The sequence below is a fragment of the Gorilla gorilla genome, chromosome 10 (genome assembly GCF_029281585.2).
Source record: "Gorilla gorilla gorilla isolate KB3781 chromosome 10, NHGRI_mGorGor1-v2.1_pri, whole genome shotgun sequence".
Classification (NCBI taxonomy): Eukaryota; Metazoa; Chordata; class Mammalia; order Primates; family Hominidae; genus Gorilla; species Gorilla gorilla.
In genome coordinates, this window is record NC_073234.2 from 148,332,692 (window position 1) to 148,357,356 (window position 24,665).

General features: G+C 53.2%; 1 protein-coding gene and 1 non-coding gene across 35 annotated transcripts in view; both read right to left on the reverse strand.

Annotated features, from left to right (window-relative positions):
• Positions 1–309: 309 nt before the first annotated feature.
• On the reverse strand, positions 310–412 carry LOC115930291 (U6 spliceosomal RNA). Its single transcript, XR_004066939.1, has one exon. It is a non-coding gene; the product is annotated as a U6 spliceosomal RNA (small nuclear RNA).
• A 4,546-nt stretch (positions 413–4,958) lies between these two features.
• CHFR (checkpoint with forkhead and ring finger domains) overlaps positions 4,959–24,665 on the reverse strand; it is a 67,871-nt gene continuing 48,164 nt past the window's right edge. For 11 of the 34 annotated variants that reach the window (XM_055357762.2, XM_055357758.2, XM_055357744.2 and 8 more), the window contains 11 exons: positions 23,831–23,990; positions 22,195–22,349; positions 20,941–21,103; positions 17,734–17,876; positions 15,915–16,034; positions 13,127–13,210; positions 12,572–12,642; positions 11,623–11,710; positions 8,624–8,731; positions 7,606–7,678; positions 4,959–6,193 (listed from right to left, as the gene is read on the reverse strand). In XM_055357762.2, coding sequence (XP_055213737.1) covers positions 6,151–6,193; positions 7,606–7,678; positions 8,624–8,731; positions 11,623–11,710; positions 12,572–12,642; positions 13,127–13,210; positions 15,915–16,034; positions 17,734–17,876; positions 20,941–21,103; positions 22,195–22,349; positions 23,831–23,990 — 1,208 coding nt within the window. In that variant the 3' untranslated portion in view covers positions 4,959–6,150. The other 23 variants (XM_055357774.2, XM_055357755.2, XM_055357769.2 and 20 more) reach the window with 5 other exon arrangements.

A 24,665-nucleotide genomic window follows, 5' to 3' on the forward strand; every position in this document is an offset into this window, starting at 1 on the left:
AAGCTAATCCAGGATCCTCCTCTCATCTCAAGGTCCTTAATTCCACCATATCTGCAAAGCCCCTTTTACGGGGCAAGGCAACATCATCACAGGCTCAAATGATCGGATATGGGTATCTGTGGTGGCAGGACGGGGACATGGCTCAGCCCACCATGGGGTGTCAATGGTATCCTGCATGTGGGGTTTGCCAAACAACAACAAACAAAACCACCCAATTTTTATAAAACCCCGTGGCGTGCGAGCTTTGATGGCAGAGTGTTACAATATGTTCAAGCCCTAAATCCCAGGACCTCAGAGGTGACTGTATCTGCAGACATGGAACACGTCATGAATTTGCGTGTCATGCCTGCACGTGGGCCACGCTAATCTTCTCTATATCGTTCCAGTTTTAGTAGGTGTGGTCTTTAAAGAGGTGATTAAGATAAAATGAGGCCACTGGGGTGGGCCCTAATCCAATAGGACTGGTGTCCTCGCAGGAAGAGATTAGGGCACAAACACGCATGAAGAGAAGATGACGTGAGGACTCAAGGAGATGCTGCCCACGAGCCAAGGAGACAGACCAAAGAGGAACCCGCCCCGCTGACACCCTGATCTCAGAGTTCCAGGCCCCAGAACTGTGAGAAAATACTTTCTGTTGTTTAAGCCGCCTGTTCTGCGGTGTTTTGATCCAGCGGCCCAAGTGGACCCACGTTCAAGGCCACCACTGGGCGGGGCGGGGCTCACAAAGGCAGGCTCCCAGCACAGCATACAGCACTCACAATGCCAGGCTCCCAGCACAGCATACGGCACTCACAATGCCAGGCTCCCAGCACAGCATACGGCACTCACAATGCCAGGCTCCCAGCACAGCATACGGCACTCACAATGCCGGGCTCCCAGCACAGCATACGGCCCTCACAATGCCCAGGCTCCCAGCACAGCGCACGGCCCTCACCATGCCGGGCTCCCAGCACAGCGCACGGCCCTCACCATGCCGGGCTCCCAGCACAGCGCACGGCCCTCACAATGCCCAGGCTCCCAGCACAGCGCACGGCCCTCACCATGCCGGGCTCCCAGCACAGCGCACGGCCCTCACCATGCCGGGCTCCCAGCACAGCGCACGGCCCTCACAATGCCCAGGCTCCCAGCACAGCGCACGGCCCTCACCATGCCGGGCTCCCAGCACAGCGCACGGCCCTCACCATGCCGGGCTCCCAGCACAGTGCACGGCCCTCACTCCTGGTCTGACTGGCCTTTAACATTCTCTCCTGAGTCCATTCCTTCCACAGACACGCACGACCAAGCGTCTGCTCCGTGTGAGGAACTTTAAGACCCCACCATCTAGACTCACCGCCTCAGAAGGAGACAACCATGAAAAGTGAGCGACAGAGGAAGGGGCGCCTGTTTGTGCCGCGGGAAAGATTTCAAGCCCAGGGGACGGCTCATCAACTCATCAGACCTTCACCGTTCAGCAGCCAACTGGTCAGTGATCAGTAGATGCTGCCCTGGGGCCAAACATTTCAGACAAATAAACAACAGTGGGCAGACAGGCAAGATCCCTGCTCTATTTTTTTGAGGTGGGGAGACAAATGGTAAACAGATGTTTCCTTTCTGATAGTGACAGGTGCTGGGGGGAAACTAGACTGGCTGGCGGGGTGGGGGCAGCCCTGCAGGAGCTGAATGAGGAGAGGCTGCAGAGGGAGGGGCCGGCGCCTGAGGGGCCAGTTGTGAGAATTAGCTGGTTCGGTGGAGAAGCAGAGGAACACCTGAGGGGCTCCAGGAGAAGCAGGTAGGGAGAAGAGGTTTTCTGAGGGGTGGAGGCAGGGGTCATACATGCTGGGCCTTCAAGGGCCATGATATGGTTATCATTACTATGTAACAAACCACCCCAAATGCAGTGGCTTAAACAACTACTTATTTCTCATGATTATATGCTGGCTGCCTGGTGCAGCACTGTGCTGGTGTTTAACAACCTTCTCTTCAGAAGGAAACAAAAGCAAAATTAAAAACCACCCTGATTTGAAGTATTTACCAATGTCCACAGTGCAAACACTCCTCCCAGGGCCCATTCCAACCAGGCCAACCGAGCTGAGTGGGTAAGGCTGGAAGGGGCGCCATCCCACACAGGCCACAGAAGCACACACCCTCGGGCCTGCAGGTAACAGGCAGGTGCGGTAAACTAACTAGAAAGTGGTGCGTCCTGAGCACTCATCACCTTTGTTTTCAATGTAACTCAATTCTAAGTGTAGAGGATGCTTGAATAATGGCTGTCTACCAGTTACCCGCACTAGGCGTTTCTGGAGGTGGCTCCCCCGAAGATCACCCGGCTCCGTCCTGCTGCCGGTCAGCGCGCGGATCTGCAGGGCTAGGCTGTGCTCTGCATGCGGCCCTCTGTCCTCAGAGAGGCAAGACCCGGCTTCTCTACACGGCTGCAGCCGCCCTCAGAAGGCGCAGGAGCTAGCGTGCGTGCCAAAATGGAGCCCACGTGGAGGCAGAGGGCGGGCACGGCCGCGGGGACAGCGTTCTGGTTTCCCCATCAAGCCAGGCTGGAGGGAGGATCTACTTTCCTAAATCCCTTCCGTTCTCCTGCTTTCCTTCCCTTCCCAGTGCAGGGCTCCCGGCAACCTAGTGGCCCTGGCAGTGACTGGGGCCTCTTCAGGGAGCCGGCTGCAGCTGCCTCAGGGCCAGCATTGCTCCACTCTCTCCAGCCTGCCAGCCCGAAGCTGGGGGGCTGTCACCAGGAAGCCCCTTCCAAACTCAGCTGCCTCTCTGCCTTGGCCACACCCCTGGGGTGAAGGCCGTGTGGTGCCGGGAGCAGCCCCTGGACCCCGGCTCTCACACCTGGGTCCGACCACTCCCATCCTGCTGGCCCTGAGGTCATTAAGATGACTTAAAGCAGATTTAAAACAGCCTTTGTAGCTGGCCTAGGGAGGAGGGTTGGCCTGAATCCCTCAGTCTGTTTTAAGCCAATCTGCCCAGACTTCCTGGCTGCAGTCAGAAGCTATGACAGAGGCCATCCCAGGGAGGCCTCACTGGGGTGGACGGGTTCACCTAGAACCTGAGGCCCCCTTCCCTGGCTTGGAGCCTGGGCAGCACACGGAGGGGTGGGCAGGGCTGACCCCCGCTTCTAAGGGGCACCAGGGAGCACAGAGGGAGCCGCAGGTGAGGAGTGCGTGGGGAGACGGTCCGTGGGGCCAGCGGGCAGCTGCAGCCCTGCCCTGGGTTTGTCCCAAGGCTGGGCCAAGGAGCGAGGAAGAAGCAGTGGGATCTGCAGCAGCACCAGGCTGTCCTCCAGAAAGCCTGTGGACGACCCACGCAGCCACCCCACAAGGAGAGCAGGGCTCCAAAACCACCACAGCCGGTCAATTTTGCTGGGTGGGATGGCTGGGTCTTGAGGACGAGGAAGTACAGAAGCTCATGAAAAGACGGAATGAGTTCACGGCCACCTGCTTCCATAAAACACGGCTCCTTACCACACCCGAGGAGTAACTGCCCTGATCTCCCTGCCTCCATAAAACACGGCTCCTTACCACGCTGGGAGGATAACTGCCCTGGTCCCAAGGCCTCCTCCCTCACATCACAGCCAAACCCAAGCTGTTCCGACTGCTCCAGGTAGAAATCCTCTTCACAGTGGCCTAGGAGCTGGACTTCTCTGAAGGACTAAGGAAGCAGGAGTGAGTCCCTAGGACACCTGGAGCCCTGAGGCTCTCTGAGCTGCCTGCCCTTCCTGGACAGGTGCAGCTGGTCCTGAGGAAAGACCAGCATCCTCTACAGGGCAAGTGTTCTTGTTTCTACTTTTTGGAGATGGGAAGGGGAAGAGTGAGTATCAACCGATCTCTCTAAGACACAGACGCAGGATAGCTCCAGCCCACTTCATGGGCGAATGCCAGCCTTCCCTCTCAGCCTCGCCCCTGCACAAACTGGCAACCTCCCCTCAGCCTCGCCTCTGCACAAACTCAGGACCTCCCCTCTTGGCCTCACCCCTGCACAAACTTGCAACCTCCCCTCGGCCTCGCCCCTGCACAAACTTGGGACCTCCCCTCTCGGCCTCACCCCTGCACTAAGGACCTCCCCTCTCAGCCTCGCCTCTGCACAAACTCAGGACCTCCCCTCTCGGCCTCACCCCCGCACTAACTCAGGACCTCCCCTCTTGGCCTCACCCCTGCACAAATTTGCAACCTCCCCTCTCGGCCTCACCCCTGCACTTAAGGACCTCCCCTCTCAGCCTCGCCTCTGCACAAACTCAGGACCTCCCCTCTCAGCCTCACCCCTGCACCAACTCAAGACTTCCCCTCTTGGCCTCACCCCTGCACAAACGTGCAAACTCCCCTTTTGGCTTCATCCATGCACAAACTTGGGACCTCCCCTCTGGGCCTCACCCCTGCACTAACTAGGGACCTCCCCTCTCAGCCTCGCCCCTGCACAAACTCGGGATCTCCCCTCTCAGCCTCGCCCCTGCACTAACTCGGGACCTCCCCGCTCAGCCTCGCCCCTGCACAAACTCGGGACCTCCTCTCTCAGTCTCGCCCCTGCACAAACTTGGGACCTCCCCCTTAGCCTCGCCCCTGCACTAACTCGGGACCTCCCCCTCTCAGCCTTGCCCCTGCACTAACTCGGGACCTCCCTGCTCAGCCTCGCCCCTACACAAACTCGGGACCTCCCCCTCCCGGCCTCGCCCCTGCACTAACACGGGACCTCCCCTCTCAGCCCCACCCTTGCACAAACTCAGGGTCTCTGCATTGTGGCTTCTTCTGGTGCTCAGCTGAAAACAAAGCCTCCACACTGGATGAACAGGTTGTGGCTTCCCAGCATTGGCGGAATGAAGAGATCTGAGCAGGTTTCACAGGAGTCATTGAGGGACAGCAGGTGACAGAGTGACCATCACTAGCAGTGAGGCACTCGGAGCTCACTCTGCATGAGGCCTGCCTCCCTCGCATGGGGAAGTGAGGCAGCCCCAGACACGAGCCCAACACGAGAGCGGAGGAGCAAACGCGGCTCATTTATTAGAATATGCAAAAGAGAGGACTTTCCTCCACAAATAAAGAGTGCTGCTTCTCAGTTTCTATCAAGAGCAAGACAACAGTTGAAAACTGTATTCCTGAGAAGAAGCAAAAAAGTTATCAGTTTGCAAACAAGGATAACAGGTGATTTCAACAAAAGATAAAAAACTTTTTTTTCCAAAAATCAAAATTTCAAGTATTATTCCAGATGACATGGCAAACCCAGCACAGGCGGAAGCCAAGGTGCCCCTCAGGCTCTGTAGGGTCTTGGAGGAAGGGCCCGGGCAGCATGAGGGAGCGGCGCATCCTGGGACCTGCGTCCAGCCCTGGGCTTGGGGCCGTGAAGGGAGCAGCACGTCCTGGGACCTGCGTCCAGCCCCAGGCTCGGGGCCGTGGTCACTCACACAAGGGAGCAGCATGTCCTGGGACCTGCATCCAGCCCCAGGCTTGGGGCCGCGGTCACTCACCGGTTAGCAAGGAGCGACTAACTTGGCGGCCACGTCGAGGGTTAGCAGTTTTGGACATTGGAAGGTTTCTTTTTTTAATAAACAGAAGCATATGCTTATTCTTTCAAATACCATACTATACCCAATTTTAGTCAATTTGTAAATTATAAATTATATTATTTGTGCTACAGTTTGTGACATTTAAATCTTATTAGAAGATAAGCACCAAACCTATTAAAATAAAAAATAGATAAAATGCTGTGGTTTTCCCAACAGCAGAATATTGTGTATGTCCTATAGGCTGTAAACTTATGCTCCCTTCTCCTGAAACAATGTTTTTGATAAACTTGCCCTTCTCCCTTGAAACTTTTCCTGAAAACAGACTTCTGCTTTAACTGTAGTTATGGAAAATGTACAAAAGAGCAAAACTGCCCCTCTCGGCGGGACGGCTGCATGTTACAGAAAGGCTTCGTCTCTGCTGCTGATGCCACCATGAGCCCTGCCCAGCGCTCACCAGGAGGGCGGGCTGCGGCCCCCAGGACTCTGGGGAGGGTCTCACTCAGAGGGTAAAGCTCCACAGAAGAGTCATCCCAGAGCACCTGTCGGAGACCCTGCGTCCCTTCCCTCAGGGGGCTGTGAAAACACCTTGACGTGTTTGTCTCTGTATTTTAAAAACACGCTCTCTTCGCCTCCAGTGCTGAAAGCTGCTCAGGGCCTCTGGATGCTTAGTTTTTGAACCTTGTCTGTTCACAGATATGATTGAATTTCCTGCAGGGAGAAAATGGCCAAATTACACAAGAGAGCATTGGAGAGGCAATCAAATAAATTACACAAGAGAGCATCGGAAAGGCATTCAAATAAACGCATTCTGAAACCATACACAGAAAGAGCTACCTGAGAAAGAGTGTGTGTGCTTCTCACAATATCAAAGAAACTAACCCTCAAAGGTAAACTTCTTTATCCCTTTTAAAATTCTGAAACAGAAGTGCAAACATCTGGCCACGCACAGTGGCTAATGTCTGTAATCTAGCACTTTGGGAGGCTGAGGCAGGCGGATCACTTGAGGTCAGGAGTTCGAGACCAGCCTGGCCAACAAGGTGAAACCCCATCTCTACTAAAAACACAAAAAAAATTAGCCTGATGTGGTGGCGAGCACCTGTAGTCCCTGCTACTCGGGAGGCTGAGGCAAAAGAATTGCTTGAACCTGGTAGGCAGGGTTGCAATCAGCTGAGATCACACCTCTATACTCCAGCCTGGCAGACAGAGCAAGACTCCATCTCAAAAAAAAAAAAAAAAAAAAAAGAAGTGCAAACATCTTAGATAATTTTTTTAGAGAAGAGAATAAAAGCTGCACCTCCTCAGGCATCCCCGTGGCATCTGCTGACAGGGCTGAGGCAGACACACCAAGCTGGATGGCCTGTGGCCACCTTCCCTCTCCACAGACTGTGGGCAAGGAAGACCAGCATGGCTGCACATTTCTACTGAAAACTGTCTGCCAGTCAACAGTGAAATCTCTTTTTGTAACAACATGGTCTCTTCCATGTGCTGTTTGTGCTCAAACACAAAGCAAGGTTTTTATTCCACAAAATCCCTGTGAGGGAGGCGCCTTTCTCTGAGTCCACACATCTCGTCCTGCGGGCACTGTCTCCATCACTTTAATCTGAACTCCTTGGGCCACAGGAGTGATTTACTTGATCACCTAACCTAAGAGATGCCTCCTGACCTACGCCTCCCAGGGCAATGCAGATGGCGCTGTGAACCTCCTTTAAGGAGCACGGGAAAGACACCACGTGAGGGTGACGATGTGACAGCAATCACAAATGCCTGCTCACGGGACGGACGAGAACCCAGCTGTGCAGCACTTTGCGAGGGGGGCCTGAGGCCCTCAGTGACTGCAGCCTTCGACTTAGAAACGGCTAAGCCTGAAACGCTGGGGTGTGCCCCAGATGCCTCAGACGACAGATAAAGCTACTCCAGCCAGGAAGACACGGAGGTGGAAGACGGAGATAAAACTGCATGAAACGAAGGGATAAAGGAAGAGCAGGATTTCTAAAGAAGATACCGGTTCCTAAAGGATGCAACCTGAGAGAAGCATAATGACCATATCAGCCTATTTATAAGCAGGCAGTTAACTCATTCATCACTCTGTAGCTGATGCCTGTGCCCCCAGCTGCACTCACATGGCGTGGTGAGCTTTCACCTGAGTGCGGCAGTTACGGCCCCAGTAGCAGTCAGGACGGGATGTTACGGCCACTGGAAAAAGAGAAGGGGTACGCATCTATGAGATGTATCGCACGCACCCACTCAGCTACCTGAATCCCAGCAGAGACCCAAAGACAGACGCTGCCGTGGAAACGCACGGCCTCTGGTCCCTCCATAACTAGTTTCCTCGGACCGTTCTGAGATTTCAGGAAAGGAAACACATGTTTAACTAAAAACCCAACTGAGGGTCAGGTACAGTGAGTGGTTCATGCCTGTAATCCCAGCACTTTGGGAGGCAGAGGCAGGAGAATCGCTTGAACCTGGGAGAGGGAGGTTGCAGTGAGCCAAGATCACACCACTGCACTTCAGCCTGGGCGACAGAGTAAGACTCTGTCTCAAAAATAAATAAATAAATAAAAATTAAAAAATAAAAACCCAATTGAGGAAATAAAATTACCCCAGTTGACTATTGGATGTCTTTACAAATCTGTTTTAGAAACCCACGTTACACTCATGAGTAACTGCAAATAGACCCAGGGCCTAAAACAACCACAGCCCTGTATGGCCTGACGTCCTGCCAGCTCCTGACTGAGGCCAAATTCTGCTTAGAACATTGAGCAAAGTGCAAACAGGGTGTCTGTAAAGAAAAGAGTGCTGGCCGAGTGTGGTGGCTCATGCCTGCAATCCTAGCACTTTGGGAGGCCGAGGTCAAGAGTTCGAGACCAGCCTGGCCAACATGGTGAAACCCCGTCTCTACTAAAACACAAAAAATTAGCCGGGCGTGGTGGCGGGTGCCTGTAATCCCAGCTACTCAGGAGGCTAAGGCAGAAGAATTGCTCGAACTCAGGAGGCAGAGGTTGCAGTGAGCTGAGATTGCACCACTGCACTCCAGCCTGGGCAAAAACAGCGACACTGTCTCAAAAAAAAAAGAGAGGCAGAAGCCAAGAAGCCAACCCAGACAGAACTAGAGCCATGAGGAAGTCGGGGGCTCCTTACCTGGCAACTCGGAAGTAGGAATGTTCTGCCGATACTGATAGGTCAGCTCACGGAAGCTGCGCAGGCCACAGCAGTAACACAGAACGGTGTCTCCCGTGACTCTGTAATCTGGAAGAAACACAGCCAGTTACCCAGCAACACCATCTTCCCAACAGCAGCGCACGGACTTCACAGCAGTGGGAGACTAACGCACTGACCATAAATGGGGTGAAGACAACGGGCGACACATTAGGAAAATAAGAACAAAGCCAATCTAGATACCAATTTATTTTTATTGAGACGGAGTCTCGCTCTGTCGCCCAGGCTGGAGTGCAGTGGTGCGATCTCGGCTCACTGCAAGCTCCGCCTCCCGGGTTCATGCCATTCTCCTGCCTCAGCCTCCTGAGTAGCTGGGACTACAGGTGCCCGCCACCACGCCAGCCTAATTTTTTGTATTTTTAGTAGAGACGGGGTTTCACCGTGTTAGCCAGGATGGTCTCCATCTCCTGACCTCGTGATCCGCCCGCCTCGGCCTCCCAAAGTGCTGGGATTACAGGCGTGAGCCACTGCGCCCGGCTACCAATTTATTTTCTTACAGCAAAACAATCCCACGTGGATATAACATTTATTTTATTTATTTTTTGAGACCAAGTCTTGCTCTGTCGCCCAGGCTAGAGTGCAGTGGCGCGGTCTCAGCTCACTGCAACCTCCACCTCCTGCGTTCAACTGATTCTCCTGTCTCAGCCTCCCGAGTAGCTGGGACTACAGGTGTGTGTCACCATGCCCGGCTAATGTTTATACTTTTTTAGTAGAGATGGGGTGTCACCATGTTGGCCAGGCTGGTCTCAAACTCCTGTCCTCAGATGATCCGCCCGCCTCGGCTTCCCAAAATGCTGGGATTACAGGCGTGAGCCTCCGCGCCCGGCCCCACATGGATATAAAATTTAAATATTAAAACTCCCAAAAAAACAAGAAGAAAATGAGAAAACTAGCTATTTCTAAGTATGTCTTGAAAACCAAATTGCACAGAGGAAAGGATTTGTACATTTGGCTATCTACAATTTAAACATCAAAATGAAAATAAATACAACAAAAGTGAACTACTACTATAGTGGAAACATTTGCAACACAAATGAAAATGTGCTATACCCTTAATTAACAAAGGTATCGGCCAGGCACGGTGGCTCACGCCTGTAATCCCAGCACTTTGGGAGGCCGAGGCAGGCGGATCACAAGGTCAGGAGTTCAAGACCAGCCTAACCAACATGGTGAAACCTCACCTCTACTAAAAATACAAAAAAAAAAAAATTAGCTGGGCATGTTGGCGGGTGCCTGTAATCCCAGCTACTCAGGAGGCTGAGGCAGGACAATTGTTGAACCTGGGAAGCGGAGCTTGCAGGGAGCTGAGATTGTGCCATTGCACTCCAGCCTGGGTGACACAGCAAGATTCCAACTCAAAAAAAAAAAAAAAACAAAAAACTAAGATTAGCCAGGCATGGTAGCACATGCTTGTGGTCCCAGCTACTTGGGAGGCTGAGGTGAGAGGATCTCTTGAGCCCAGGAGGTCGAGGCGGCAGTGAGCTGTGATCGTGCCCCTGCACTCCAGCCTGGGCAACAGAGCAAGAACCTGTCTCATATATATTTCTACAGCCTCCCTTAGTGATAAATTATCATACTCCACAAAGCATCGTGTGCCCCTCTGGAGAGGAGTGACCCTCACCAAGTGACTGACACATCAAGCAAGAGATACACCAAGTCCCTGAGGGTCCCAGGACAACTGACCCCAGGACCTCTGGATAGACAAGTGGTAGAGACCCTCCAAGCTGGCCCCACCTGTTGGAGGCCACACAAATGTTTCTTATGATTAGGCATAATTGAAGCCTGTCAGTAACAATATGAACCTGTGATCAATTAAGCAGCTGACCAATTGTTACCTCCTCCTTGCTCTTGTTACCCAATAAATATGAAGGGCTGTAGAAGCTCAGGGGCAGCCTTTGCTCACTAGAAGTAGGGAGCTCTCCTCTTCTTCCCCATGTTGCCTTTCCTTAAAAGTTTCTTTTGTCTTTTTGTTTTCATTTCTACGTTTGTCCCTTTGTTCAGTCCTGTGATGGTCTCAAGCAGTAACAGCAGTAACTGCTGTAGTGAGGGTCTCAAGCAGCAGTAGTGGCAGTCGGCCACACCCACCCTCCCCTACAAGGATAGAAGTTGCTGGAATATATCATGCAGGTTCATGCTTAACTGTCTTTCTTTTTTTTTTTGAGACGGAGTCTCGCTCTGTTGCCCAGGCTGGAGTGCAGTGGTGTGATTTTGGCTCACTGCAAGCTCCGCCTCCCGGATTCATGCCATTCTCCTTCCTCAGCCTCCCCAGTAGCTGGGACTACAGGCGCCCACTACCATGCCCGGCTAATTTTTTGTATTTTTCTTTTTTTAGTAGAGACAGGGTTTTACCGTGTTAGCCAGGATGGTCTCGATCTCTTGACCTCATGATCTGCCCGCCTCAGCCTCCCAAAGTGCTGGGATTACAGGCGTGAGCCACCACACCCGGCCCACGCTCAACTTTCAAAAAACAACCTGAAGGCTGGGCACAGTGGCTCACGCCTGTAATTCCAGCACTTTGGGAGGCTGAGGCAGGCGGATCACCTGAAGTCAGAAGTTCAAGACCAGGCTGGCCAACATGGGGAAACCCCATCTTTACTAAAAATACAAAATTAGCTGGGTGTGGTGGCACATGCCTGTAATCCCAGCTACTCAGGAGGTTGATGCAGGAGAATCGCTTGAACCCAGGAGGCAGAGGGGGCAGTGAGCTGAGATCATGCCACTGCACTCCAGTCTGGGCAACAAGAGCGAGACTCCATCTCAAAAAACAAACAAACAAACAAAAACAACCTGAAAGCATCAGGATCTTTTTCCTCTCTTCCAGGGTTGGTGAAGGTCGGAGTTGTCACTGGGAGAGCAGACACGCAGGCACAGCCCTGGACACTCACATGCGCCTTAGAGCAGGAGGCAACAGAAGAACTCACCAGACAGCAGAAACACTCCCTGCTGGAGAGCCACGAGGCTCTCGGTCAACATGTTTTTCCATGTCAAACCTCTGGTTGCCAGGTAATTCTGTGACGCAAAAAAAAAGAGGAATAAGAAATACTCGTTTAGAGGAAGAAACACTGAAATAACGAGAGAGAAAACATTTCATAAAAGGCCCGTGAAAGTGTGGAAAGCCAAAGCTCAGACCCTTATAAGTGGCATTTGCGGAGGGCTGCACATTCATGGCCTGCGGCACGAGAAGTCTTGTCCAAGAGCCTCCTGGAAGTCCCAAAAGGTTCCAGTGTAACAGTTACCAGAGTATCTGAAAAGTTCTGCCAAGACCTACACAGCCCAGGTGTGAATGAGACATGAAAGCCGGGCCACAGTGCACACAGCCCGGCAACGAGCCCAGGCTGCTGCACAAGAAAAGCTGAGGACTTGGCATCTGTTCTCTGTGCCCTTCAAACACACACGAGCTGTTGAGCTCCTTCTGTGGGCATCAAAGCAGAGTGTGGGGCTGAGCGGGCGACTGCCAGGTGTGTTTGTGGCAAGCCTCAAGGCCCCACCATTGTGTGTGCCGTCAGCAAAGTGCTCGGCAAGAGGGCGGATGCGCATGTTAAACATATATAAATCCTAGAAACCGAGGTAGCTTCCTAGACGTGGGAAGGCAAATGGCCGGAAGAGAAAGGGACCAGAGAAAAGGCCCTGGTCTTGCTAAAGGGCGGCACCTTCCAGAAGCCCTCACCGAGAGCTGTGGGAACAAGAGCTGCGGGAACAAGAGCTGCGGGAAGCGGCTCCTACGGACTGGTGGCAGGAGGCACGAAAACGAAATACCTATTTTTGGAATACGGAAAAAACAGACAAACACCAATGGCATGCAGGGAACCAGCTGGCTGCATTAGGGAGAAAATGTGGCTCCCGGCTCCCCAGCCCGCAGCGAGTCGGTACCTTCAGGATGTCTGACTCGTAGCTGTTGTTGTTCAGCACGCCGTCCAGACACTTGTCACCCAGGTTGAGCTCTGCCGAGATGAAGGGGCAATGTTACCTGTTTATAATGATGTCGCAGGAAAGCACTGTCTGCCCGACACTGAGGATAAACATATTTCTTTTCATTACAGATTCTAGAAAGAATAAGAAGTTCAATGATAAAACTCAATTTTAAACAGAGGACAAGTAGAAATGATTTCCATTCCACTCCCTCCTTAAAAAGATCAGCTCTCCAAGTCTCCCCAGCATCTGGTCTGGTATCGTAACAGCAGAACCCCGCTGCAAGGATTCTGTCCCGGGAGTATCTCCCCTAATAATTCTGTTAAGGCTTGATTTTGAGCTAACACAAATTTGACACACCTCTGCAGTCCAGCCAGGAATAGGTATCATTTGATGACCAACAGTGGCCTCATCCCTATAAACATCAGGCTATGGACCCCACCATCCCCTGCCCTCAAGTTCACCAAGAGAACATGCAAAGGTCAAAGCAACTGGGGCCTGAAGAGCCGGTATTACCACAGAACGGGGCCAGGCAGCCGTAGCAGCCGGTCCGGGTGCAGCCCCAGTACAGGTGGCAGAAAGGCTGCAGGCAGACCGCACCTGTGGAGGGAGGACACTCGTTACACGCACTCAGCGCTGAGGGCTGTCTCCAACACAATTCGTCAGCACCAGGCTCAGGAGCTCAACTCTCTCTGGAAACATTGTTCAGGAGGAGTCTCATGGAAATCAGGGCGGGGCCACATCCAGCTAACGCCACCCAGGTTGTGATGGACTGTGATGGCAAGGAGTTGCATCCCTGAAAAAAGGCGAGGCTCACATTTTCTGGTTTGTTATTTTTTAGAGATGGAGTCTCGCTCTGTGGCCCAGGCTGGAGTACAGGGGAACAATCACAGCTCACTGCAACCTCCGCCTCCTGGGTTCAAGGGATCCACCCACCTCAGCCTCCCGAGTAGCTAGGACTACAGGTGCACACCACCATGCCCGGCTAATTTATTTTTTATTTTTGTAGAGACAGGGTCTCACCATGTTGCCCAGGATGGTTTCAAACTCCTGGCTTCAAGTGATCCTCCCACCTCAGCCTCTCAAAGTGCTGGGATTACAGGCATGAGGCACTGCACCCGGCCTCAGACTCGTAGCGTTTCTTAAACTGAACACCACATGCCCATCCCAGGAAAACAGTGAGAGCCACAAAAGGAAGAAATCTCACCTGCTCCACCACCCTAACACGGCTTCGATGGGCTTCATTCTAGCTCTGAACATGCAACATGCTTGCCCCAACTGCACATATTCAGGTGGCTTTTTTCTGTTTGAGACAGAGTCTTGCTCTGTGGCCTAGGCTGGAGTACAGTGGAGCAATCTCGGCTCACGGCAACCTCCGCCTCCTGGGTTCAAGCGATTCTCCTGCCTCAGCCTCCCCAGTAGCTGGGATTACAGATGCCCACAACTGGCCAATTTTGGCATTTTTAGTAAAGATGGGGTCTCACCGTGTTGGTCAGGCTGGTCTCAAACTCCTGACCTCAGGTCATCCGCCTGCCTTGGCCTCCCAAAGTGCTGGGATTACAGGCGTGAGCCTGTGCCCAGCCTAGGTGGCCTTTTTCTACCTACGTATTTTTCCATGTTGTCACCTTGGCTTTGTAGACGTTATTTATTTATTTATTTATTTTTTTTTTTGAGACAGAGTCTCGCTCTGTCACCCAGGCTGGAGTGCACTGGCGCAATCTCGGCTCACTGCAACCTCTGCCTCCTGGGTTGAAGCGGTTCTCCTGCCTCAGCCTCCCAAGTAGCTGGGACTACAGGCGCCCGCCACCATACCCGGCTAATTTTTTGTAATTTTAGTAGAGACGGGATTTCACCATGTTAGCCAGGATGGTCTCGATCTCCTAACCTCGTGATCCACCCACCTCAGCCCCCCAAAGGAAATTATTTTTAATTGTCTGATATTCTATACAATGGAAATCCCTAAAATATAATGTTAGGTAAACCCTCGCTAAAATTCTCACAGGATTGAGTCCTTAAGTCTTGTAACGCCTACAACCACTTCACCAATGCCTCTATATACGAAGCATGCTCTGTGAAATTAGAGTGAAGAGTTTGGATTCCTGGGGAAAAGCTGGGCCGAGCTGCCATCTGCTGACCACCACGTGTGTTAGACACAGGACAAGCTGTTCTCTGTGGCTTCTCACCTGCCCTCCCACGTGCAGCATCAGCAGTGGCCAGCGCCTGCCGTGGATGACCCCCGAGGCAGCGACCGCCCAGGTCACCGGGTGTGTCCCACAGCCATGTGTCCCGACACTGCAGGCCAGGCCCCACCCCTGCCAAGCCCAGTCTCAGGGTACAGACCCCAGCAGTAACCTGTTTGGTTTCCTGAGTGCCCAGAACATTTTTAAGCCATTCCAGACAGAACCAGTGCTGTGGGCCTGCGTGCTGCTCACACAGGGCTCAGTGCACAGAGCAACACCAGTGTGTGCGGCAGGAGCCAATCGCGGTGCTCAACAGGACTAGGGCTTTCTTCACCTAACACTTTCACATATAAGGAGCTCTGACAAATTAGGAAGTCATAAAAAAAAGGCAAAGGACACAAACAGACATTTCTGCAGGAATAAATTAAAACAGCCACGAAATAAAGGACAAGCTCCATTTTTAATAAGAACTGTATGTGTGTGCATATATATATATATATGTTTTGTTTTGTTTTGAGACAGGATTTCCCTCTGTCGCCAAGGGTGGAGTACAGTGGCACGATCTCAGCTCACTGCAACCTCCTCCTCTCGGACTCAAGCCATCCTTTGGCCTCAGCCTCCCGAGTAGCTGGGATTACAGGTGTACACCATCATGTCCGGCTAATGTTTGTATTTTTTGTAGAGATGGGGTTTCACCATGTTGCCCAGGCTGGTCTGAAACTCCTGGACACAGAAAATCCACCTACCTTGGCCTCCCAAAGTGCTGGGATTACAGACGTGAGCCACTGTGCCTGGCCAGAGTTGTATACTAAAGCATCAACATTCATATAAGACGTTTAACAGTGACACATTATAAAGCAACCACAGTGCTGGCAGGGAATGGACACAGATCCAAGCCGAGCCCCCGGTGGATGGAGATGTAGCCTGTGAAGGGGCAATGTTACTAGATACTGGGAAAAGATAGATTATTCAATATGGTCACGTGGGGAAAACTGATCACACAGATGGAAAAAAAGAAACGGCATCCTTACTTCACAGGTTACCCTAAGGCCAACACCGCTTTGAAACCTGACCCCTGAAGGACAGATAGGAACCCGCCTGCGTGCGGTGGCGCGGGCACTCACACTGCTGAGGGGCGACACGCGGGTCCTGCTCGCGCTCCGCTCTCCGGTCGGGCATGGGCTGGAAGCAGCAGGTGCACAGGGCGTGGCTTCCTTGCAGAGGGCACACGTAATCCTGGACTGCTGAAGCACACGCACATTCAGCCGGAGCACGTGGGACCCAGGGCAGAAAGACAGCAGGTTAGAGAGGCCGCCGGGAAGCACAGCGAGGAGAGGTGCACCTGAGACAGCCGGGGAAGACACAGACCTGCCCTGCTAAACCACCAGGGACCTTCTGCCACCCAAACTCGGGGAGTCAAAACAGATTAACAATAACCAAAAATGATCTTTGATTTAGCAGCTGGAGCAAGATTTCAAAGATCTGTTGCAAGTTCTCTTTTTTTTTTTTTTTTTGAGACAGAGTCTCGCTCTGTCACTCAGGCTGGAATGCAGTGGCGCGATCTCGGCTCACTGCAAGCTCCGCCTCCCGGGTTCACGCCATTCTCCTGCTTCAGCCTCCGGAGTAGCTGGGACTACAGGTGCCTGCCATGCCTGGCTAATTTTTTTTTTTTTTTGTATTTTTAGTAGAGACAGGGTTTCACCATGTTAGCCAGGATGGTCTCGATCTCTTGACCTTGTGATCCGCCCGCCTCGGCCTCCCAAAGTGCTGGGATTACAGGCGTGAGCCACCGTGCCCGGCCGATCTGTTGAAGGTTTTCTATTATTTCCTATAAAGAGAGGACAAGCCCATAGAACCTATGATATAGAATAAAACAAGCTGTGTGTTCAATTTCCGCTCAGGTGAGAGAACAGCCATCTCTCAAATAAACAAAGGACAGGCACGGTGCACAAGACCAATCGATGTGGCAGCAGGAAGTCTGAGCCCACCCAGCCAAGTTCCCTGGACACTCGCCACCCACACAGGAAAGACCCTGCGAGGTCAACATGCCGGCCATAAGGACGGCAATTTCACCACCCAGGTTCACTGAGCACCCACTGAGGGACCCAGGACCCCAGAGGGAGGCGCTGGTCCCACCATGCAAAGGAAGGAGCTTATCCAGTGACCCAGACAGAGCTGCTGAGTGGTGGAAGCAAACCCAGGCTGGTGGACGGGCATCCATACCAACGCCAAGCACTGCTTTGTCCGTTCCGTCCACGGGTTCTACAAGAAGCCACTGAGAATGCAGCACAAGGATGTGGCTCTACATCCATCCCAGGCCAGTGGCCTCGTGATGTGCTCAGCCCCCACCCGTGGCCAGGAAGCCAGGACCCCTGAGGGCATCTTCCCATTCTATGAGTCTGGAGTGAGCAGGGCGGAGAAGTGAAGCCTCCATACCCCCTGCCCAGCTCTCCTCTGACTTCCTGGATAGCACCTGGAGCCCCTTGCTGGAAAAAGGCACCTGACGGGGAAACATTTCGCATTAAGCCAACTCTGGAGATGCAGGGCAGCTTCTGGCGACACCGCCACTGCTGGGGAGAAGCCCGCCTCTTACTTGAGGGACAGATACGCGATCATCACTTTGGGTCTGGCAAACCCACTGGGGGACATCAGCTGCCCTGAGGCAGTGGCTGGGGAGAGGCCAAGTATTAAGCTCAGGGTTGTTAATTCCCAGGAGTGTTCAGGAGGGGCTACGAATGAACAGTTACTTATCTGATTTCCCAACCCAAAATCAGTCACGAAAAGCAACCAACTGTGAGTGCAGGGAGACCACTGAGGCCAGGGCCCAAAGGGGGCGAGCAGTGCAGAGGAGGCGGGCAGAGCGCGGCCACGTGCATGTCAGCACCGGGCACAGCCACAAAGTGACTCACGCGAAGGCTGAGGCCTGAGGGCGGCGTGGCTCACCTGTCGTCAGGCTGACGGACGTGGAGGGTGCATCCCCCAGGGCCTGTGGGGCTCCTGGCTCGCCCTCGGGTGCTGGGCAGTGTGGAGGCTGCGCCGCCTGCCTTCTGTACTCAGGACACTGCCGGCACACGACGTATGGCTGGCTGCAAGGAAGCACAGGGCCGAGCTGTGTGCAGGCCCCAAGCCTCTCAGGTAGGGCCGGTGCAACGCGGGTCCGCAGCCATCACAGCTCAGCTCCACCGTCGCTCAGCTGCTTGGTGTGAGGGGAAGGGCCGGGCCCCCTTCCTCTCCAGCACCCCAGTGTTAGAGAGGGACCAGAACGAGTCGAAGGGCAAGGACACGCCACTCTGCATCCCAAGCTCAGCCCCCAAGCTTTGGAGCCCCATCCCCAGGGTCAATCGGTCCCCATTGACGTGTGCTCCCAGGAGACGACGCCAGAGCAGGGCAAGGGCCAGCACGTGCGCGCACGCCCCGTGCTCCTCGGGACGCCGCCTACTCTGCCCTGTTAAAAGCAGAGTGCGGTAGCGCAGGGCAAGGGCCAGCACGTGCGTGCATGCCCGGTGCTCCTCGGGACGCCGCCTACTCTGCCCTGTTAAAAGCAGAGTGCGGTAGCGCAGGGCAAGGGCCAGCACGTGCGTGCATGCCCGGTGCTCCTCGGGACGCCGCCTACTCTGCCCTGTTAAAAGCAGAGCGCGGTGGGCAACGTACTGGGAGCCACACCAGGCGCCTGCAAAGCCCCGAATCACTTGTCTTTTCTACACTTCCCTTGTACTTCCAAAAACGAGCAGATAAAAATGTCAACTGTAAAAAAAGAACCTGTAGGAAAAAATACACGAGGCTCTCCTCTCCATTTGAAAGGCTTTTCTGCGCCTGACACCAAGGCCAGGGGCCAGTAAGGCCAACAGGTAAGACCCAACCAGATAAAAAACAAAGCACAGTGAAAAGACATATTTTTTCATAAGGAAAAAATGTAAATGAAAATGAGATTACCTACTTCTCCTTCTAAACTGGCAAAAAGAGGCCCTCATGCAGACCTTGTAGAGTGCATTAGGCGCACCCTTTCCGATCGGTGTCTGGATAACAAACTTATCAAATGTCTATCAAGGTCCAATTCCCAGCCACACTCTGTGACTCGACTGCTTCACGTCTAAACATTGACGTCACTGCACATGTGCACAAATATGGATGTAAGAAATGCACGGCAGCAACTGTTTCCCAATTCAAACGCTGGGGACATTACCGAGCTGTACGTGCAGCCGAATCCCAGCTTCATAAAAATATTTGTTTCTCATGCCTGTAATCCCAGCACTTTGGGAGGCTGAGGTGGGCGGATCACGAGGTCAGGAGTTCGAGACCATAACACGGTGAAACCCAGTCTCTACTAAAAATACAAAAAATTAGCCGGGCATGGTAGCGGGAGCCTGTAGTCCCAGCTACTCGGGAGGCTGAGGCAGGAAAATGGCGTGAACTCGGGAGGCGGAGCTTGCAATGAGCCAAGATCCAGCCACTGCACTCCAGCCTGGGCAACAGAACGAAACTCCATCTCAAAAAACAAACAAACAAAAAATAAATTTGTTTCTCACGCCTATAATCCCAGCACTTTGGGAGGCCGAGGCGGGCTAATCACCTGAGGTCAGGAGTTCAAGACCAGCCTGGCCAACATGGTGAAACCCTGTCTCTACTAAAAATACAAAATTAGCGGCCAGGTGCGGTGGCTCACACCTATAATCCCAGCACTTTGAGAGGCCAAGGCAGATGGATCACTTGAGGTCAGGATTTCGAGACCAGTCTGGCCAACATGGTGAAACTCTGTCTTTACTAAAAACACAAAAATTAGCTGGGTGTGGTGGCGTATGCCCGTAATCCCAGCCCCTCGGGAGGCTAACACAGGAGAATCACTTGAACCCAGGAGATGAATGTTGCAGTGGGCGAAGGTCATGCCACTGCACTCCAGCCTGGGCGACAGAGCGAGACTTTGTCTCAAAAAAAAAAAAAAAAAAGAAAAAAAAAATTAGCCAAGTTTGGTGGTGCATGCCTGTAATCCCAGCTATTTGGGAGGCTGAGGCAGGAGAATCGCTTGAACCCGGGAGGCGGAGGTTGCAATGCGCCAAGATTGTGCCATTGGCAGGGCGCAGTGGCTCATGCCTGTAATCCCAGCACTTTGGGAGGTCGAGGCCGGCGGATCACGAGGTCAGGAGATCAAGGCCATCCTGGCCAACGTGGTAAAACCCCATCTCTACTAAAAATACAAAAAAATTAGCTGGGTGTAGTGGCGTGCGCCTGTAGTCCCAGCTACTCGAGAGGCTGAGGCAGGAGAATCGCTTGAACCCAGGAGGTGGTGATTTCAGTGAGCTGAGATCGTGTCACTGCACTCCAGCCTGGCAGGCAGAGCAACACTCCGTCTCAAAAAAAAAGAAAAAAAAATTTGTTAGTATATTACATTTCATTTTGTTAACGATTATGACACACGTATGAATGGCTGGGTAGATGCAGCAAAATCTTAATGCTAAAGTGATTTTGGTTTCCTTCTTTTTGCTTAACAGTCACATGCTAAACTTGGCAAAAGGAAACAAAGATAAAAGTTTCAGGTTTTTTTTTTCTGTCGTTCATTGTCTTTTTAAATATCATGGCCTCGACCCAACATTCAGACCCCGGTCTTGTGCATTAGGAAACCTCAACATGTCAGCAGATAAATAAGGTCTCTGAGGCTGGGATTGTCTCGGCCTGGTGATGGTGCCTCTTCTGTAATAACGTCCTGACAAATGATAAACATTGCAATTTATACTACAGGACTTGACAGTCACTAGATCAACTACAAAGAATACATGTGCTCATGTGGGAAAAAATAACATGGAATGATGTCCCTCTGTCACAGCCAGAGATGCCACACCCATGACGAGTCGAAGCAAAGGGAAGGGTGTCAGCCGAGAGTGCAAATGTCTACAGCAGTCGCCTGCGGCTGACGCTCTGCTGGCTACCCCCTGGCTACCCCGCTAAGTGTTCACCCAGTCCCTGCCACGCCTCTCAGGGGAGGTGCTAATACTATCCAATATCAGAAAACAAGCTCAAGCCATTTAAGAGCTTGGCTGCTCAGGGGCAGAACTAGAACTCAGGACCCATGCTGTCCACCCAGTAGTGAGCTCTCGGTCATGGCTGTGATGCTCCTCTGGCTCCCACACTCTGCTCTGAGCCAGGGGCATGATTTACCTAATGTCTGAGGACTCACTGTCAACGTCTGACAGCTCCAGCAGGTCCTCTGAACTCCCTTCTTCATCAGAAAAAGACCGCCTGACTTTGGGCTGCAGCATGTCTTGAGTGATTTTATTCCTGGCATCCATACTTTGCACATCTTCTTCACTGCGACTCTTGTCTAGAATTGAAAGGACACAGCGCCGTTCGCCGGCAGTGAGACATGGCAGGCAGACACAGCTCACACTGCTGGGAGCTCGTGTGCACAGTGCCGCGGAAGGAGGGGTCTGGGCGGACCGCCCTCACGTGCCCGGGTGCTGGTGGAGGGACTGCCGTTACGTGCCCGGGTGCTGGTGTGGATGCCCTCACGTGCCTGGGTGCTGGTGGAGGGACCGCCCTCACATGCCTGGGTGCTGGTGTGTGGATGCCCTCACTTGCCTGGGTGCTGGTGGAGGGACCGCCCTCACATGCCTGGGTGCTGGTGTGTGGATGCCCTCACTTGCCTGGGTGCTGGTGGAGGGACTGCCCTCGCTTGCCCGGGTGCTGGTGGAAGGACCACCCTCACGTGCCTGGGTGCTGGTGTGGATGCCCTCACGTGCCTGGGTGCTGGTGGAGGGACCGCCCTCGCTTGCCCGGGTGCTGGTGGAAGGACCACCCTCACGTGCCTGGGTGCTGGTGTGGATGCCCTCACGTGCCTGGGTGCTGGTGGAGGGACTGCCCTCGCTTGCCCAGGTGCTGGTGTGGATGCCCTCACGTGCCCGGGTGCTGGTGGAGGGACCGCCCTCACATGCCTGGGTGCTGGTGTGTGGATGCTCTCACTTGCCTGGGTGCTGGTGGAGGGACCGCCCTCGCTTGCCCGGGTGCTGGTGGAGGGACCACCCTCATGTGCCTGGGTGCTGGTGTGGATGCCCTCACGTGCCTGGGTGCTGGTGGAGGGACTGCCCTCGCTTGCCCAGGTGCTGGTGTGGATGCCCTCACGTGCCTGGGTGCTGGTGTGGATGCCCTCACATGCCTGGGTGCTGGTGAAGGGACCACCCTCACGTGCCTGGGTGCTGGTGGGTGGATGCCCTCACGTGCCTGGGTGCTGGTGGGTGGATGCCCTCACGTGCCCGGGTGCTGGTGGGTGGATGCCCTCACGTGCCCGGGTGCTGGTGGAGGGACTGCCCTCGCTTGCCCAGGTGCTGGTGGAGGGACTGCCCTCACGTGCCCGGGTGGTGGTGGAGGGATCGCCCTCACGTGCCTGGGTGCTGGTGTGTGGATGCCCTCACTTGCCTGGGTGCTGGATGAGGTATGCTTCCACGAGGTTGTTGAGGATGTGGTTTTTACAGATCCGCTCCACGGGACAGCGGCAGGTAGGACACAGGGACGAGCGCTCCATCCAGCCCGAGTAGCAAGCCGCGCAGAACGTGTGCATGCAGGGCTGCAAACTGAAAGTGCAAGAGGAACAGTGTCCAGACAGTCCCACAGATGCAACCGCGACCCTCGGCCAAGGTCTGCAGCAGCCCCACCACGGAAGGGCCTACAGGGGCCCAGCCATCGTTCAACCTAAAAACCCTTTAAGTCAATCTTGGTTAATGAAAAGAAATCAGAAGCCACACGGCCTCTGTGTTTTCAGGAAAGACAGAGGCGAGTAGATTATGACTTCAGGAACACAAACAACAGAGACACCAAGTGTTTCTGGCCCAGAAGTTGGAAGGTTGTCACTCGAGTTCCCGCGGAAAAGCAAGGAGGCCCTTCCTCAGCGGCTCCTGCGTTCATTCTATGCTAAATACACCTTCCCAGCTAAGGAGCATTTAAAATGTGCATAGTTCCTTTCATCTGTTTGCAGAGTTCACAGGGTCACACACGACCCACACACCCAAAACTTGTGGGGTCTACAGCCTCCGGCTCTGGGTTCCAGGTTTCCTCCTTGTTGGTGCCACGAGTAAAATGGAAGTGGTGGCCATCCGCAGTGGCTCACGTCTGTAATCCCAACACTTTGGGAGGCCAAGGTGGGCAGATTACCTGAGTTCAGGAGTTCGAGATCAGCCTGGCTAATATGGTGAAACTCCCGTCTCTAGTAAAAACACAAAAAAATTAGCCAGACGTGGTGACGCATGCCTGTAGTCCCAGCTACTTGGGAGGCTGAGGCAGGAGAATCACTTGAACCTGGGAGGTGGAGGTTGCAGTGAGCCAAGATCACACCACTACACTCCAGCTGGGTGACAGAGCGAGACTCTAACTCCAAAAAACAAAAACAAAAAACCACCCCAGGCTACGTGGCGAAACCGTCTCTACAAAAAACACAAAAATCAGCGGGGTGGCTGGGAGTAGTGGCTCACGCCTATAATCCCAGCACTTTAGGAGGCAAAGGTGGGCAGATCACCTGAAGTCAGGAGTTCAAGACTCGCCTGGCCAACATGGTGAAACCCTGTCTCTACTAAAAAATACAAAAAAATTAGCCGGGCATGGTGGCACACGCCTGCAGTCCCAGCTGCTCAGGAGGCTGAGGTAGGAGAATCGTCTGAACCCAGGAGGCTGAGGTTGTAGTGAGCCAAGACTGTGCCACTGCACTCCAGCCTGGTGACAGAGCGAGACTCCATCTAAAAAAAACAAACAAACAAACAAAAAAAGGAATAAAAAATATTTAGAACATTAAAAAAAAAAAAAAGTCAGCCAGGCATAGTGGTGTGCACCTGTAGTCCCAGCAACTCAGAAGGCTGAGGTCAGAGAACCGCTCGATCCTGGGAGGGAGAGGTTGCAGTGGGCTGAGAAAGCTCCACCCACTCTTATCTGGGTGACAGAGTAACCTCAGCAGATGCCAGGCCAAACAGGACCTGCAGGCTTGTTTCATGCCCAGCCCTGCCCCACACTGGACGAAGAACCTGCAGTGCCATGTTCCGTGAGCCAAGGGTGAACACAGTCGCACCTCACGCAGTCGTGCAGCAGGTCCTGGCAGATGATGCATGTCAGCGTCTCCTCCATCTTGTCTGGCTTCCCAGCCGCTGCTCTGACGTCCTCGTGGACGGTTTGGGCATTTCTACGCGGTTGTGCGACCAACAACTGCCCGTTCAGGTCAAGGTCCCCATCTACAGGAGAAAGGAATGTGTTCTGTCGTAACCAAGAAGGAAATACATGCAGGTTCAGGTCAAGGTCCCCGTCCACAGGAGAAAGGGATGTGTTCTAACTGTCGTAACCGAGAAGGAAATACATGCAGTCTTTTTTTTTTGACACAGAGTCTCGCTCTGTCGCCCAGGCTGGAGTGCAGTGGCGCGATCTCGGCTCACTGCAAGCTCCGCCTCCCGGGTTCATGCCATTCTCCTTCCTCAGCCTCCTGAGTAGCTGGGACTACAGGTGCCCACCACCACGCCCGGCTAATTTTGTGTATTTTTAGTAGAGACAGGGTTTCACCGTGTTAGCCAGGATGGTCTCAATCTCCTGACCTCGTGATCCACCCGGCTCGGCCTCCCAAAGTACTGGGGTAACAGGTGTGAGCTACCGTGCCCCACCCTCTTCTGGTGTTTTTAGTTTTCTATAATGCTCAGATGTTGGTAATCAATTAATTTTTATTTTTAATTAAAGAAACTGTACACAATTTAAAAAGCCAAGTATTTAGAAGAAGCCAGGTGCAATGGCTCACAACTGTAATCCCAGCACTTTGGGAGGCTGAGGTGGGCAGATCGCTTGAGCCCAGGAGTTCAAGACCAGTCTGGGCAATATAATGAAACCCCATCTCTAAAAAAAATGGGAAAAAAAATTAGCCG